At 40.1% G+C, this 17,627-nt stretch overlaps 2 protein-coding genes across 2 annotated transcripts in view; one reads left to right on the top strand and one right to left on the bottom strand.

Moving 5' to 3' along the window:
- The window catches only part of ankib1 (ankyrin repeat and IBR domain containing 1), a 118,024-nt gene extending 113,157 nt beyond the window's left edge, over positions 1 to 4,867 (bottom strand). The window contains exon 1 of the mRNA XM_012965614.3: positions 4,666 to 4,867. The gene's annotated coding sequence lies outside the window, so the exon portion shown is untranslated. The remainder of the gene's footprint in view (positions 1 to 4,665) is intronic.
- Positions 4,868 to 5,106: 239 nt separating this feature from the next.
- The window catches only part of krit1 (KRIT1, ankyrin repeat containing), a 28,427-nt gene continuing 15,906 nt past the window's right edge, over positions 5,107 to 17,627 (top strand). Inside the window, 2 exon segments of the mRNA NM_001127967.1 lie at positions 5,107 to 5,151; positions 15,693 to 15,851. Of these exon segments, the coding sequence (NP_001121439.1) occupies positions 15,750 to 15,851 (102 nt within the window). The 5' untranslated portion in view covers positions 5,107 to 5,151; positions 15,693 to 15,749.

Raw genomic sequence — 17,627 nt, 5'->3', positions numbered from 1 at the left:
ACAGAGAAGAGATAGGATCTATAGGGAGCTCCAATAAAGGGGCCATTGTTACAGACAGGATTAATGTTTAGCCCAAAGGGAAACCAGCACCGTATATTATTCATAATTGCCTACAAAATTAGGGTTTTCCCATTTATCCAATATGTCTCCTTTAATGTGCTTCTTCTTGAGCCACTCCTTTGTTGCCTTTGCTGTATGTTTTGGGTCATTGTCGTGCTGGAACACCCATCCACGACCCATTTTCAGTTTCCTGGCAGAGGGAAGGAGGTTGTCGTTCAGGATTTCACGATACATGGCTCCGTCCATTTTCCCGTTAATGCGAATAAGTTGTCCTGTGCCCTTAGCAGAAAAACACCCCCAAAGCAAAATGTTTCCACCCCCATGCTTGACGGGGGTCATAGGCAGCATTTTTCTTCCTCCAAACACAGCGAGTTGAGTTAATGCCAAAGAGCTCTATTTTGGTCTCATCAGACCACAGCACCTTCTCCCCGTCACTCACAGAATCATTCAAGTGTTCATTGGCAAACTTCAGACGGGCCTGCACATGTGCCTTCTTGAGCAGGGGGACCTTGCGAGCCCTGCAGGATTTTAATCCATTGCGGTGTAATGTGTTTCCAATGGTTTTCTTGGTGACTGTGGTCCCTGCTAATTTGAGGTCATTAACTAACTCCTCCCGTGTAGTTCTAGGATGCTTTTTCACCTTTCTCAGAATCATTGACACCCCACGAGGTGAGATCTTGTGTGGAGCCCCAGAGCGAGGTCGATTGATGGTCATTTTGTGCTCCTTCCATTTTCGAACAATCGCACCAACAGTTGTCACCTTCTCTCCCAGCTTCTTGCTAATGGTTTTGTAGCCCATTCCAGCCTTGTGCAGGTCTACAATTTTGTCTCTGACATCCTTGGACAGCTCTTTGGTCTTTCCCATGTTGGAGAGTTTGGAGTCTGCTTGATTGATTGATTCTGTGGACAGGTGTCTTTTATACAGGTGACTAGTTAAGACAGGTGTCCTTAATGAGGTTGACTAATTGAGTAGAAGTGTCTAACCACTCTGTGGGAGCCAGAACTCTTAATGGTTGGTAGGGGTTCAAAAACTTATTTCACTCAATGAAATGCAAATCAGTTGCTATCTTTTATTTAAAGTTATTTTTTCGATTTTCCTTTTGATGTGCTATCTGCCACTGTTAAAATAAACCTACCATTGAAATGATACTGTTCTGAGACTTTTCATTTCTTTGTCATTGGACAAACTTACAAAATCAGTGAGGGGTCAAATAATTATTTCCTCCACTGTATACGAGCATTGATTGATATAAGGCAAAATAGGTCACTACACAAGGCACCTTATATAATATTTACAACACAAAGTTTGATATTTTGTTGATCAAACCTATAGTTTGTACACAGTGCAGTTATTATACTCAGAAATGTCCAGGAAGTTAAAGTAAAAGTCACCTGAAACTGAGCTAATGGTTTACTTTACTGGGAACAATCACAACTTAAAACTGAAAAAGGAAATTATTTACTTTGAATGCAGCCTTGGCTTCTATGTAAGCTAAGTTATTATGGTCGGTCTTTCTTGGTTTATTCTGCCTACGATTGCTGAAACCATTTTGACTTTGAAGGGTTTTACTGTACTGAACCACTGAAAATTGAAAACACATTTTTCCACACTGACTTAGCTGGCTGGGGTGCTGGGAGTTGGAGATCAACTACAGAGAATCAGGTTGATTATCCTTGCGCCGTCACAAACCCTTTTGGGCCAACACTTTACACCATATAATCAAATGTCCCTGGTCTCATGACTTCTAGTAACCTAGAATCCTGAAAATGAGCATCGGGCAAATCTTTTGTGGTGTATTTGGCCAAACCCTAAAAATGATGCATACTATTAACTAGGGAGAACTGCATCTTAAACTCTGAAAATACCCTCATATTAAATCCATTAATATATAATAGAATAAAAAAAAAAAAAACGCTGACCCAACAAAATACACCAATACATGGAAGCCACCACTGCATTTCAAAATCGAACAAAAATATTTAAATCACCAGTTTATTTGCATTTCAACTGTGTGAAGGTTTGTCACGTAGGGTGTGGTACCTCTGCCATAACACTGTGGTTTCCAAATTGTAGGTCTGACCCCACACCACTAGAGCCCAAAACAGTGCTCGGAGGGCCCAACTGAGAGCTAATGATGGGGGAATGTCTATTTGCTTGGTCTGCATTACCCTATAACAAGGGTGCCCAAGAGGTAGATCGCGGTCTACCAGTAGATCACTTTAAAGTTTTTGGTAGACTACAAGGCGGGATGCTGTCCTACCATTCCCCCCCCCCCGTCCCCAACATACCAGAGCTTCTGATTGCAGCCATACTGCTGTGTTGGCACTTGTATAATGTTATGCAGGCATTAAATGTGAATTTGCCATTATATTCTAATGTGTAATTAGGTATTAAACATCAAGAGTGATACTTTTTCTAAATGATAGGCATTGCGCTATTTTTTATTAAAGTAGATCTCATGATAGAGGCCAGGTGGCAAGAGTAGATCACAGGAGTTTGGGTACCCCTAAACAATAAGTTCAGCCTAAAGGTCAAATAGGTTGGAATTTGGGCTTAACATTTATCTACTGTATAATATTTTTGTAGCTAACTCTTACGCCACTGATTGTATAACTTCACTATAAATAAAGGGGGTTTTTGTACAGGAGGAGGTGCTAGATCTCTACCTCCAAGGAAATATTATAAACATGAATGTATGTACATACGTACATACAGGAGGTTGGAGGGTTCTACCTCTTACTGGGATCAACAGACCTATGATTTCAATTTTGTTTTCTCACAGGAACAGAAGTTCCAGCCAGAACTTGTAAAATGTGTACACTATGCAGGAAGCAACGTAACCAAAGTGCTGTGTTGATAGCTTGATTACTAAGGTCACGGTCTGAAACTGGATCTTTCGCAGGCACACAAAAGAAGCACCTGTACATACTAATCCAACAGACAATACACAAGGCAGAGAATACTGAACAGACTGACAGTTTTGGGTGGGGCTGTACATTGCTTCTAGAATACAAAAGCAGACAAAAAAGAAAAAAAAAAAAACTGGTTTATCCTTTACATGGTCCCATCAAGTGCCTACCTTCACCCAACTCCTCAGCTGTGAGCTTTTTTGTGAATGTAAAAACAAGACAATGCGTTTAAGTATAATGAATGAGTAATGCATTAAGAAGGATCTTTTTTTAACAAAGTTGTTTTTTTTTAATAAATCAAATCTCCTCTGTTTCTTAGTACCTTCTAAAGCTAATGGAGCATCTGAATACCCAAATCAGAATGTACAAATCAGGCATAAGAAGTGGATTATGATGTGACTGCCATTGAATCCCTCTTTCATTAGAGCACAAACAGTCCTTTTTCAGTTGCTGTTTAACACTGGGCTTTGTCCAGTTCTTTATGCACTGTAATACAATACTGGAACAGAACAAATGCACAGAGACTTTAGGTTCACATCAACAATACACAATTATAACCTTACAAAAACTGAAAGAAAAAGAAATGCTTAAAGAGCACTCATATTATACAATGGACAACAGGCAACAAAGTGAAAGTAATGTTACCAGCACCCTGCATGTGTGTGCTTGGAATGCAAAATACATAAAAAGAGTAAATAAATTCAAAAAGGCATTTTAACACAATGTAGCATATAAAAGATTTATACAGATGAAAGATATAGAAAGTGAAATTGATCATGTCAATACCTATAGAAAAGCTTTGCTTAATTTAAATAGCAACGAGGGATGCCTAAAGCCTTGTCAATCCTTAAGCAGTACAGCTCACAATAATAACAAGTGATACCAGTGACTATGCACATTGTACTCAGTCCACAGAAATGCAAGGCTGTGATCCAGCTGCTCCGAGACAATGGCACAAGGCAGGACCCCTAGGGAGAGATATAGACATAAAGATGCTGTAAACATACCATTACACAGCATCTCTCCCCAGTGACACACTCAGATAATGATTCTCAGTGTGGATTGACAGGCTCAGAAGGACTTGCACAATGGCTCATTTAATTATAGGCGCTAAGGGATCATTATGCCACAATTTGCCAAATCTTTTCCCCCCCATAATTCAGGAATTTTGCCTTCATTGTATGCAGGTTTATTGGTGTCCATGTATGAGCTGAGGCTTGGGGATCTGCTAAAAAGTTTGCATATTTGAGTTAAGGTGGTGTATAGGCGAACAGGTAGAGGGGCTCTATGCCCTATTAGAACGTATGCGCCACATGTACATACACTAGGAGGGCACTGGAGGCATATTGGCACTGTCATTGGCGGTGGGACCCACAACTAGTCCAGGTTACCAACAACTGCACCAAGCAAATTGCATGTGTCATAAATAACTAAAAATCAGAGGTTAAAAATCTAGGTCATTCTCTATATATTATATATATATACCCAGCCTCGCCTAGACTGTGCTAACATATATCTGCAGAGAACAGGAACAATAAACTCAATGTATAAAGTTGGGGGTATGCCTAACCTGTGGCTCTTTCTTAGTTATTGGACTACAATTTCACTACAACGAGGGGATGCTGGGAGCTGTAGTCCAGCAGGCACAGGACTAGAAGCCAGGCAGGTATAAGGCAGCTAAGATGGGACACTCACTGTCAGATCGGTGCATGCAGGCAGCCCAGGTCCGCAGGAAGCATCTTGTCTGTGAGAGCAGCCAGTAGTACAGTATCGGGCAGCAGTAGGGAGGGCGGCCAGTCGTAGGCTCCAGCCTTAGATACTCTCTGTATGACTCCTCATTCCCGTGTCTCTCCTAGGAGACAGTGAGCAGGACGGCATGCCAGCAGCACTCAGTCTCCCTCACACAGCCAGGGAAGCCAAACAAAACAGCCTTAACCCAAGCTCCCCCCCTCCCACCTCCTCCACTACCCGGAACAACTAGTGCAACCCGGAAACCTGCCCAGCTCCCTCCTCCCCGCACAGCGAAAGGGAAGCAAAGCTGCACTAATCTCTGGCACTGTGTATACACAGGCAGCCCGGCAGCCCAAGCTCCGCCCAACTCCGGATGCCCCGCCCACATAGCGTACTGTGAGAGAGGAAGATAATACATATTGGGCTGCGCTGGGATTGCGTGGCTGAGGGGTAAGTACTCTGGTATATTGGGTGTCCCCGTCGGGCATTTATTTTCTAATTATTAGTCAGTCCGGGAATGTGTGTAAGGTACGTGCTGCCGCCCCTGGGGCATTCTGGGAGCAGTTCTATATGACATGTATATAGATATACATACATACATGTGTAGGGGATGTGCCCCATTGCAGCAGCTCGTCAGCTTGAGAGTTCCTGATGGTGTAACCTGTGTAATTGGGTTCTGATACTGCCCTTGTACCGTAATGGAATGAGCTTTACCCTTAAAATATCTTACAGTTCTGTAGAGTGGGCGTGTGCTTTGGGCTCTAAGGGGAAATTATATGTCAATATGTTCAGTATATACTAAAGGATGTCCTGCCTGTGGCTTTAACGCTGATGCACTGCAGCTACAAGCATCCCACTGGCAGCTTGGGCCCTTACTGAACCAGCCCGGGTCTAACAGAACCAAAAGGTGCAGTCATGGAAATCAATGAGTATTCCCTCACTTGCTAACAAGCCATCCAGCCCCTTGTTGAAGTTATATAATGTATCAGCCAGTACGACTGACCCGGGGAGGGATTTCCGCAACCACACAGCTCTCACTGTAAAACACTCTTTTGGAATTATAACCCTTTCCGAATATTAAAGGAGACTTGTAGGATAAACTAAAAAAAACTTTATTCTTGTATACAATAATGAATAATATATTATGCTGGCTTCAATCTGGGTCTAAAAAGATCAGAATCTGTAAAAATGGCCCCTTTGTTGGAACTCCCTATAGATCCTCTCAGGTCCCTGTCCATGTTTCATACAAGGGCTGGGTGTGTCCTAATGGTCCCTGCCAGAAGCACAGTAGAAGGAAAGTAGCCAATCACAGCCCTGCTACTACAAATGCAGTTCCCTATCAGGTCAGCCTAGCTGCTGACTGGTTCCTATCCTACAGTGCAGTGTACTGAGAGCCGCCGGCCCCCCTGCACAGCCTGGGAAAGGAAGCAGCAGGAAGTGGTACAGATGGGTGGGACCAGTGGGGTTTTTGGATACATTTTCAATGAATCAGCACAGAACACTAATTTTTAAAGCACATTCCTTCTATAAATAGATGAGTACAATTCATTGGTGCAATATTGTTTTTTTTTACACAATATGTCCCCTTTAAGATAAAACAAAGCACCATATTCTGACTAGTCATTATTGTCATTACAGTGCATACAGTAATTCTGCTGCTCCAGGCTTTATGACGTCAGTGTATGTGCATAAACCGTTTTAGGTCTTGTTTTTAAACTCACATTATGCAGTTTGCATGGAAATTACATGTGCATCTGATTTGTTGAACTGAGGTTGATACATTTGTCTCCTTGACTAATTCAGACCAGAGTTGATTTGGGCCTTGCTGTCCAGTCTAGTTCTCATTTATTACTGATACCAGCCAAGAATAAGGTTACCAGACTTCTCTTTTTAATTGGAACACACACAAAAATACATAGGATGAGTCAATGATGAAACCTATGCAGCCTTCGCGTATGAATTTTTTATGAATATGGAAACCCTAGCCTGGTAAGGTTTTGTGTGAGGAGAGCCTTTGCCTAGTATTGTATACAAACAACTTTTATCCCTGTACTTAGTAACATGCGGTGTTGGTGACAAACATTGTATACATAACCGGTACTATAAAAAAAGAAAGCCCAGAATCTTCTAGCAAACTGTATTTGGGCTGTCAGTCTTGCATCGGCCTAAGGATACAGTACTGCTTTTCTGGGAACCTAGCTCTCGATAGAAACATAGAACTGCCCCTTTAGTCTGGCCAGTGCTGTTTTATTTTATGTAGCACTGACACATTTACTCAGAGATTATACATCATTCACATCAGTCCCTGTCCCAGTGGAGTTTATAATCGAAGGTCCCTATCACACACAGTAGGGTCCATTTTATCAGTAGCCCCTTAACCTGCCTGTATGTTTTTGGAGCGTGGGATGAACCCCTATGCAGATACTGGGAGAACATACAGAAGAAAGTGCCCAAGCTGAAATCAAACTCAGAACCCAGTGCTGCAAGGCAGGAGTGCTACCCACTGAAACTTAGATATTATAAAAGGCAGATGGGATTGGACCATTAATGTACTCCATCTAAAGGTCCAGGTGTAACCCTTTGCATAACATCTGTTATTATAATCCACATTATCACCCAATATCATGGTACTGTGTATTACAAATATCCATATTAGGAGTAACCTGCCATGAAGGACATTATTCAACCTTTATTGTTACCCATTTATTTCAACACCCTACAATCTTTTTCACTGCATTGCTGTAGCTTCCCAGGATCCTAAATTAAAATACAGGGTCTTACAGTGGCCCCCACTCTGCTCCAGTATGGATTACAACCAACCAGGCCCGGATTTGTGGCGAGGCCACAAAGGCCCGGGCCTAGGGCTTCACAAACTTAGGGGTGAATGGGGACCTCACCCCACTGCTCCATATGGGACTTTTACTGTTCGTGAATGTGCATGGGCGCTCGGCGGCAGGGGTTTCAGGTGTTCACACATGCGCAGAGGGGGGTAGGGGGCGAAGAAAGGGGGCGCCCCCATTAGGAATCTGGCGCTGCAACCAACAGTAGGTGGAATCAGTTTTTTGTGAAGTACTTGCTCATAATAATATATCTGCACTTTATTCACTAACATCCATGGTGCAGTATTAGCCATGGGACTTGGTTACCTGAGTATTTGGATTCAGCAATATGAAAAATTCCACCTTTCCATGCCACATTTAAACCTTCATGATTATTTCTTATGTGTCATCCAGTTGACTGTTGTTTAGTCTGTGGGGCTAGTAGCCAGTCATGTTGTGCAATAAAAATAGAATTCCTTAAGGGATATCCTCTTGGGTGGAGGTTTCATATTCCATTCTTAGTCTGGAGATAAAGGAATTTTCCCTGTCTGCTGGACAACACAGCTGTTTTGTCACACTAATTTGGTATTAGAACATTCTGTTTTACCTTCTCTCTAGGGCATTCAGCTCTGTCGAGAAGACCCTGGTTTTATTTAGCTTTATAATAATCACCTTTACAGAAAGTATAGCTTTACCTGCTTCAGGCAGTATCTGTCAGGCTGTATACTCACTGATTCTGACTCCTGTAACAATGTAGCTCAAGCTAGTTGATTATTAGATCTGAAGGAGAACTGACTGGCACTGTTTTAATAGCAATTATGTTTACACTGTTGGTAGAAGGCATCTTTGTAGTGATCATGCCTTAAGGAATGTAATAAACTAGTACTGTACCATTTATTACATGTGTCTTACTGCCCTGTGCTGCATGGCAATAAATTCCTACTTAACTTGGCCTACTTGATGTAGTGGGCCAATTATTTCTCATATAGCACGTTGGAAGGCTGACTTAGATTAAAATGAAGATGTTATGCATTGAAGTGTATTGAGCGTTTAAGCAGACTGGGGGCCATAAATATCCTTTGGAGGGCCACATCTGGCCTGCAGGCCTCCAGTTGCACAGCTTTATTATAGACCATTATGTATCAGGCAGAAAGCGCAGATACATTTTTGGAATTAAAGTAAATCAGTTTATATCAGGTGAAAAATGATAGTCGTGTATTAAAGTAGAAGGAAAGGCTAATAAAGAGTTCATCTCAAGCTGCAGGCATACCTTTAGTTCTCTCAATTGTGCCTTTAAGTCTTTCCCTATTTCTCCTGTGCATAGGAAAAAAAAAACACTGAGCTCTGTAAAGAAAGTTCCTATGATGCCTCACTCCTGCACCAAGACCAAGACCAGTGTACATGTGCAGGTAGTAAGACTATGAGAAAGCTTCCTGCTGATTGGCTCAGATCCACATTCCTAAGGGTGGGGGGGAGTTCTTAGCATTCTTGAGGGAGGAGGAGCAGGAGAGGGGAGAGAGCAGAGAGCTGTGTGCATCTTTTTTTTATTTTTGAACACTAACTGATTTAAGAAAAAACTCATTTAAGACTTAGCCACACGGCGGAACAGTCAATGAGACTGAAAATCCCAAATGTTTTAATTAACTGCAAAGTAATTAAGGTTGTTGTAGACATTCCCATTGACTCTTTACTCTTTCTTTGAAAAATTGTGGCTATTCTACATTACAAAGCATAATCTTGCATATATACGTTCATTTTTTTTTCCTGCAAATTGAGAAAAATGTAAACTTGAATTTTAATATAACCACCCATATTATGTATATTATTATGTGTTATCTGCTATGTAACCTGTGCCTTTTCTCCTTTTGAATGGCTACCCCCATGGCTACACCGCAGGGTATTTGTATAAAGTATAATAGTCTTTCTGAAGCAAACAATAGTTTTACCAGTGCAGGGCAGCACTTCATTATACTTTAAATTACTTTGAAGCTTTTTCATTTTTTGGTGTTACTGTTCCTTTAAATTTATACCGGCTGTGATAACGATGCGGTACTATGTCTAATATTTGTACATTTTAGCAGAAAACAAAAGGCCCGCTGTACTTTTATCTGGATTTTAATGCATGGTCTCTCTGCTCCGAAAGGGGAGTGTTTAGTTAGTTTTCCTGTTAGAGGAAACTTTGACGTAACGCTTTTCTTTCAGGCTCCATATCGTTCTACCAGTAATTTCTGTCAGGTGTGAATACAAATGGAATATTGTCATTGGCAACACATATTAGCAACGTATATGAGCAACGTTCCAGTTAGTTAAAATATATGCCCTGAAAAATACCCAGCTGTTTTATGCATAGAGCAATGGACTGCTATTGTATACCCCTTTTTGCTTCTCTGCCTCCTTCACTGTCTGTGCTTCTGGTGCTGGAAATATCAAGTGGTAAGCTAATACCTACACTGTCCTGCATTTTCTACAAATTTCATTTTCTACAAATTTGTAATTTATTTTCTACCCCTCTGCCTTTACCATCTTCCCTTCTTTCATTATCGTGTGCCTTTGTTCTCTCTCTAGAACGCTCCCACTTCCATCTCCACTGCTTGGATATGCCTCCGTTTCCTTTTTGGAAATACTGTCCTTGCGTCTGGCTTTTTGTTGTCTGGCATTGCTAGAAAAATGTATTAAAAAAGTTAGGAGCCAGTTTAAGGAGCAACAAAAATCCTTCAAAACTGGATCCAGTTTAGGATTTTTGCATTTGTCTTGGCTTGAGTATACAAAATGATTCAATTATTGGAAACACGGTATGCAGTTTATTTGTTCAGCCAGAATGTTTTCATCCAAAACTTAAAAAAGCGGCTTCCATAGAAATAAAGTAAAATACTGCATCCTGTGTATGTTAGTGTAAGTAAGTAATGGTTCCCCCTCTACACTACATTAAACAATTATTATCTATGACTAATTTTCTAGCATTTCAGCCAAAATTATACAGTTCCTTGGAAATGTAGTCAAACTCTGAATCAGGCATGGACATTGTTTGATTAATGTAGTGCAGATGAAACAGCAGTGATTACTGAAATGTCAGAAGGGTCCAGTAATCCAGCTAATTTCTTTTATGTGGAAATACCTGATGATTTGGACAAAGACTTTTTACCAAGTTGTGCATTTTTAAGCAACAGTTTGTACCATTTAACTGAATGAGAAGCACTTTCAAGGACTTTCTCCCCCATCCAGAGAGCTTCAAAACACCCCAGTGGCCAAATGTTTATAATTGCCTTCATGTGCCCTAGCCCTTAAAGCTTAGCACCTTCCTATAGCCTCCTATGTGCTAGGCCTTATTGGGCAAATTGTATTGCTTGGCCCACAGCAAACTGGTTCAAAGAGCCAGGAGATGACAATGATGTGGCCTTTGTCTCAGTTAGTTATTAAATCTGCTGTTATATATCTGATCGATTATTGGCCAGATATCAGTTGAGGAGGGCCCATACACAGACTGATAAGCTGCCGACTAGTCTGAAGGGGCTGAATTGGCAGTTTAAATCTGCCTGTTTATGGCCAGCTTAAAGCAATACTGTCAAGGGAAAATTGTTTTTTTTTTTTTTCAAAACGCATCAATTAATAGAGCTTCTCCAGCAGAATCCTGCATTTAAATTTTTAAAAGCAACAGATTTTTGATATTTAATTTAGAAATTTCACATGGGGCTAGTCTTGTTCTTCATTTTTCAGGGTGCCACAGCCGTGTGACCTGTGCTCTGATGAACTTCAGTCACACTTTACTGCTGAGATGCAAGTTGGAGTGATATCCCCCCCCCCTCCACCCCAGCAGCCGATCAGCAGAACAATGGGAAGGGAGCAAGATAGCAGCTCCCTGACTCCTGTATTGCTAATGGGCGAAGTCACATACAACGATTATTAGCTGCCACTTTTTAAAAAGTCACTGTGAGTAATCCGCAAAGTGCAAATCGGCACGTGATTAGTCACAGCGACTTGTATAGTACCCTATGGTGTGTGTTGCCGCAACCGAATTGTAAAAAGTTGGGGCAATTATTCGCCCCATATGTCTTTGAACTAAAAGTGGTAGATTTCAGAATAGCACTCAAAAATAAAAAATCCAAGTCTGGCTCATGACTCCTCCAGTTACATGGGAGTAGGAGAAACAATAGGTTATCTGAAAGCAGTTCTAATGTGTAGCGCTGGCTCTTTCTGAAAGCTCAGACTCAGGCACGGTGCACTGAGATGGAGCCTACACACCAATATTACAGCTAAAAAATACATTTGTTGGTTTAAGAATACAATTTTAAATAGTAGAATGAATTATTTGCTATGTAAACAGTGTAAATTAGAAATAAAAAGTACCCCATAAAATTGATGACAGCATACCTAAAGGTTCAAAGAATGGTTCGAACTTCGCAGCTCTCACTGTAAAAAATCCTTTCGGAATATTTAGACAGAACCTCCTTTTTCTAATCAGAATTGGTGCCCTTTTGTCTGCTGTTCTTACAAAGTATTTAAATTTGGGTGTAAGGACTTGGCCATTCGTGCATCAGTGGTATGTGAGAAGTATGATCCCCACAAGGACTATCATTCAGTTAATGTGAATATGTCCCTTTTCCTTACTCATAGTTGCAGTGGCTACTTTCCTCTTTAATATTTTAAGGAACTCAGTTCATGTAAAAATAGTTCCTATGGAACCGGTTTCTTGATGCATGGAAAATGTGAATCTGTTTTGTGAGCAGAGCCAATTGCTTAATGCATAGAGAAGTTGGGCTTTTTTAATATTCCATGGGGAAATGTCTTTCAACATAATCAGTGAAATGATCATTATTCAGAATAAGCTTGTTCTCGGTTAATAATTTGCAGGACCAGATTCCCAAAACCTGGCACATTCATGTTAATATTTAATAAAGCTTTTCTCTGGAAAGAAAAGCGTCACCTCTGATAAATATTTTGTTCTGTGCCACGGTTGCACCAGCATATTGATTTACTATGATTTTGCATTTACTTTTCTGCTCCTCCTGCCTTTGTTTTATAAATAACCCCTTAAATTAGTTTATTGATTTTATCTTCTCATCTTAAGCCAAGAGATGCTTGTAGGAAAGCCATTTAAAAATAATGCTGCTTTGTTTGTAATGAGAGCATCAATGTATATTTAAGGTGACAATATATAACACTGCTTTGCATAGTATACATGTGACTTAACTGGCAAATGCAATTTTATGTCCAATGGTATATGGACACCCCTTCTAAATCTTTCAGCAGCCAGTTGAAACCACACATATCATTGCCAACATAGGTGCCACTATATCATACTACAGGTGTGGGACCTGTTATCCAAAATGCTCAGGACCTGGGGTTTCCTGGATTTGGGATCTTTCTGTAATTTGGATCTTCATAGGTCTGCTAAAAATCACTTAAATATTGAATAAACCCAATAGGCTTATTTTGCCTCCAACAGGGATTAATTATATATTAGTTGAGAGTACAAGGTTCTGTTTTATAATTACAGAGAAAAGGAAATCAATTTTAAATTATTTGCTTATAATGGAGTCTATGGGAGATTACCTTTCTGTAATTCGGGACTTTCTAGATAACGGGTTTCCGGATAACAGATCCCATACCTGTACAAGATATAGCCTTGCCAATTCCATGTTTTCTGATTTGCAGCAGTAGTTTGGGAGGCATTTTTATGTCTTCGCAGTTTAATGCCCCAGCAAGGTCCATGCAGTATTTGGTCTGCAGTTTATCCAAGCGAAACATCTTTCCTTTAATGACTGGTGATTGGTGATTTCTCTTTTCATGTTGATGTAAACTGCAGTAATATTATTATAATCTTTAGAAAGCATAATTTAACCTTTCACATGTAAATATAAATAGCATTTATGCTTTGCTGCCTGTTCTGTATGTCTTTATTGGTGGGAGAGTTCATTCTGCAGATTGGGCAGCAATAGGCCTTTTTCAAGCTGCTGTCATTGTTAAAATACTTTTCAAAATATTGTTTTTTACTGATAGGGCTTCTTTTTTAAGTATTTGTTACCTGAAGTTCCTAAACCTGACTGCCCCTTTTCAACCTGTCAGTTATAAGTTCTAATGCTAATGGACTCTTGCTGCACAAATATGGCCGCCCCCTCATAGAGGAACGTGGGGGATCAGATAGGGGACTGGGACAAAACTTTTAAGGCAAAATTATAGAGCTCATGCAATGTTATAATATATTTAAAATCAGTTTAATTTTAGGTTTCACTATCTCTTTTAGGGCCCAATAGAGCATTAAGGAGCGAGAACAATCCCCATTATTGAAACAGAGCAGAATAAAATGTGCAGGACATGCTGAAAGCACAAGTACTACTCAAATTCTACTACAGGTATAGGACCTGTTATCCAGAATGCTCGGGACCAAGGGTATTCCTGGATAAGGGGTCTTTCCATAATTTGGATCTCCATACCATAAGTCTACTTAAAAATCAATAAAACATTAATTAAACCCAACAGGATTGTTTTGCATCCAATAAGGATTATTTATACCTTAGTTGGGCTCAATTACAAGGTACAGTTATGTTACTACAGAGAAAAAGGAAATCAGTTTTAAAATTCTGAATTATTTGATTAAAATGGAGTCTATGGGAGACGGGCTTTCCGTAATTCGGAGCTTTATGGATAACGGGTTTCCGCATAAGGGGTCCTATACCTGTACAATAAAAATTAGAGTTTTTGCTGTGATTCGACAACGTTAACCACAAAAATCTTCAAGATTTCAATTTTTTGAGTTTTTTTTAACAGTCACATTTTAAACCTATTGAAAATGAGTGGAACAGTGCAATTTTCATTGGAATCAAGGTGTTTTTTTCCCCCCAGCAAATTAATGCAGTAAAGTTTTTTTTTTCCAAGTTTAGAAAGAACACAGATTTGAGTATAAATAAATCATCCTGGTCATTGACATACGTTTTTTGGAGCAAACCACATTTTACTAGGAGATATTAGCCTACGTGTTGTTGAAGTACAGGTCCACTGTTTGGGGAACATAGTTATTAAGTGCTTCTGTCACCATCTACCCCCAGTTGTTACTGTTTAGCCCCACTACACCTCTTGTCCCCCAGTTGTTATAGCTTAAACCACTCGTTGCATGGCCCAGGGCATCAGCCATCAAGCAGATATTTCTTCTCCCTGTCTGTAGGACAAGAACATGCTTGAAATGGCTCTTCATTGGTGGCATAGCATCATGCAACTACCAACAATAAATAGTTTTAATGAGAATATATGGTTTCAAGAATACAGACTGGGCCTATGTAAGTCTATACCCGTGTTGAGTGATGAGTTTCTGTTTGTGAATGGTATGTGCCGGTGGATATAGTATGTCCGACTCATTAGCCGTTATAGCTATGAAGCACAAACAAAACTTCAGAGCTACGGCTGAGGTCTGACGTGCCTGTGGGTTTTTTTTTAATTTAATTTTTTTCTGAGGTTGAATTGTATGGTAAGATGAAACTTTTGGTTGTCATATTGAATGCAGGCTTTTACAGCAGCTATTTTTACTGGTTCAGTTAAGTGCTGCATGCCAGTTTTAGAATCTGCATCAGTTTATCTGTATTGACAATCTTAAAATAACTCTATAAAACCATATGCAACAGATTGGCGTATTTTTTCCAGGAAATGCTTTGCTTTAAGTTCCTATCAAACCTGACCTAGGCATTCATTATTGTGCTAAATACTCAGGGCAAATACCACAAACTAAAAATGTGTTTATCTACTCTTTGTTAAAAATCTCTCTATAATTTGGATCTGGGTTTGTCTATATAAAGGTCCCCATAAACGGGCCGATTCTAGCTGCCAATCTAATCGCAGCTAATCGGCCCATGTATGGGCATTACCGACAGGACTGCCCGACTGATATCGGGCAGGTCAGGCAGGTTTAAAAATCTAGTCAGATTATTATTACAGAGAAAAAGGAAAACAATTTAATTATTGTATTAAAATAGAGCCTATAGGATATGGATTTCCGATAATGGGTTAACGATAATGGATCACACGGGAGCTTGCATTCTAACCTTACACAGGCTCAAATATTCACATGCAGAAGACTGAATCTGTGGGCATCTCTATAGGGCTTTGTAATGGCCTTAGCAGTTGTAGCTGCTAAGATGGAGAATATTTGTAATGTATTGTAACTTTATTTTTCCATTTGAACAGGCCTGCCTCAGCTGATTTTCAAGCAGAGTGTACTAAGCAGAATCAAACTACGGTACCATGGGCAGCCCCACTGACACTGAAGATGTTTATGTCGCTGTGATCAGACCAAAGAACGCAGGAAGTCTTAATTCTCGGGAGTATCGAGCTAAATTGTATGAAGTAAGAACACCACAGCTTTTCATTTTAGGGAATGCCTAGACTTATAAAATATTATAGGAAGCGTACAGAGTTCTATTGCGGGCCAATCTGAACAGAGAAATCTAGTTTTTAGTTTACTCTGCTAGAGATTCATTTCATAGGAATAAATATTTCATATATGAATCTTTGTGAATTCAGTAAGTAAAGTAATATTTAGCTTTCAGATAGGAATAATTATATGTTGCCAAATACTGTGATTGTTCAGTTTGGGGATATTGCTTTCTAGGCACTGACATATTTAGAATCACAGTTGAAAGAGATTTTTCACCCACACAGCATGTATCTATCTGACACAGTACTTCATAAGCACTGGCTGTGACCTACCTGGGAAAGCTGTGCAGCCTCTGATCACCTCCATCCCAACCACTGCCCTGAACTGTAACTTGACCACTGATTAAGAGATTCATTTTTCTTTTAAAAAAGAAAGAAAGAAATTGCCAGTTGTCGGTCTAACCCATTCTGTAGTGTTGACCAGCACCCAAAGACCATGTATAAAATATTAAATACAAAATTGTTGCAAAAAGTGAGATGTTTGTACCTAACTCTGGTGAAAATATGTAATCTCACATTCCAAATCAAGGCCCCTCTTTATACAGCTCCTATATTATATAGAGTCCACTCTGTAGTGCTTATAACATCTTTAATCTACCTGCAACAGGTATGGGACCTGGAGTTTTGCAGATAAGGGATATTTCTGTAATTTGGATCTCCATACCTTAAGTCTGCTAAAAAATAATTTACAGATTAAATCCAATAAGATTGTTTTGCCTTCTATAAAAATTAACTATATCTTTACCTGATCATACACTGAAAGATCTGCTTGTTTGGCTGGGTCATCAAATGAGCACATCTTTCCCCAATATGTCCACCTTAAAGGAGAATGCAAGTCAAATCTTAAAAAGCATACTGCCCAATAGTCCTCCTATTGTTTAGTAAAAATGCCACACTTTTGGCTCACCTAATCAAATATTTACTCAGTCACACTTACTTCACATTTTCTAGAACAGGCAGCCATCTCTAAAAAGGTATTCTCCCTTCCTTTCCCTCCTTGCTTCATACTGCACATGTGTTTCATTCCCTTCCGCTTCTGATTGGCTGGTGGGCATGTGTAGCTCAGAACAGGAGACAGGATCGCTCAGAGAATAGGAAGGCTGCCGCTGGCGCCTACAGGAAGGGGAGAGAGATTTCAGTGATGTCACTGTAGGCTTCACACTGCTGTAGGCTGCCAGCACCATATCTCAGAGAAGCAAGCAGGGATCTGGGAATTTAGATATGCAGTAAGTACTTAAAAAGAATGCCTTTAGACTTACTTTTAATTTATATTAACCTTTCATTGTCCTTTAAGGATTGGTCTGACAGTTTGGTTCTCAGGCCAAATAATTGTATCACATTGACTTATGCAGCCCATTGGGATAAGGACCTCATCAACAAACTGATGCACTCCTTGCCTTGATGGGATTTTTAAACCTTGATCGACATCTGGCCGATTATCAGCCAGAGTTCGGTTGGTTATGGCCATCTGAGGGCCCTATGCACGGGCCAATAAGCTGCCGGCTCAGCCGCTTTTATTGGCCCATGCCTGGCAACCTATATGGGATCAATTATAAAGTACTGTTTTATTATTATGTACAGAAAGGAAATCATTTTTAAAATTATCGATTAAATGGACTGTGGAAGATGGCCTTTCTGTAATTCATTGCTTTCTGGATAATAGGTTTGTGGATGAGAGATTCCATA

Source organism: Xenopus tropicalis, chromosome 6, assembly GCF_000004195.4.
Source record: "Xenopus tropicalis strain Nigerian chromosome 6, UCB_Xtro_10.0, whole genome shotgun sequence".
NCBI lineage: Eukaryota > Metazoa > Chordata > Amphibia > Anura > Pipidae > Xenopus > Xenopus tropicalis.
The sequence above is the reverse complement of the archived record's forward strand: the minus strand, read 5'-3'. Positions and strand labels throughout refer to the sequence as shown.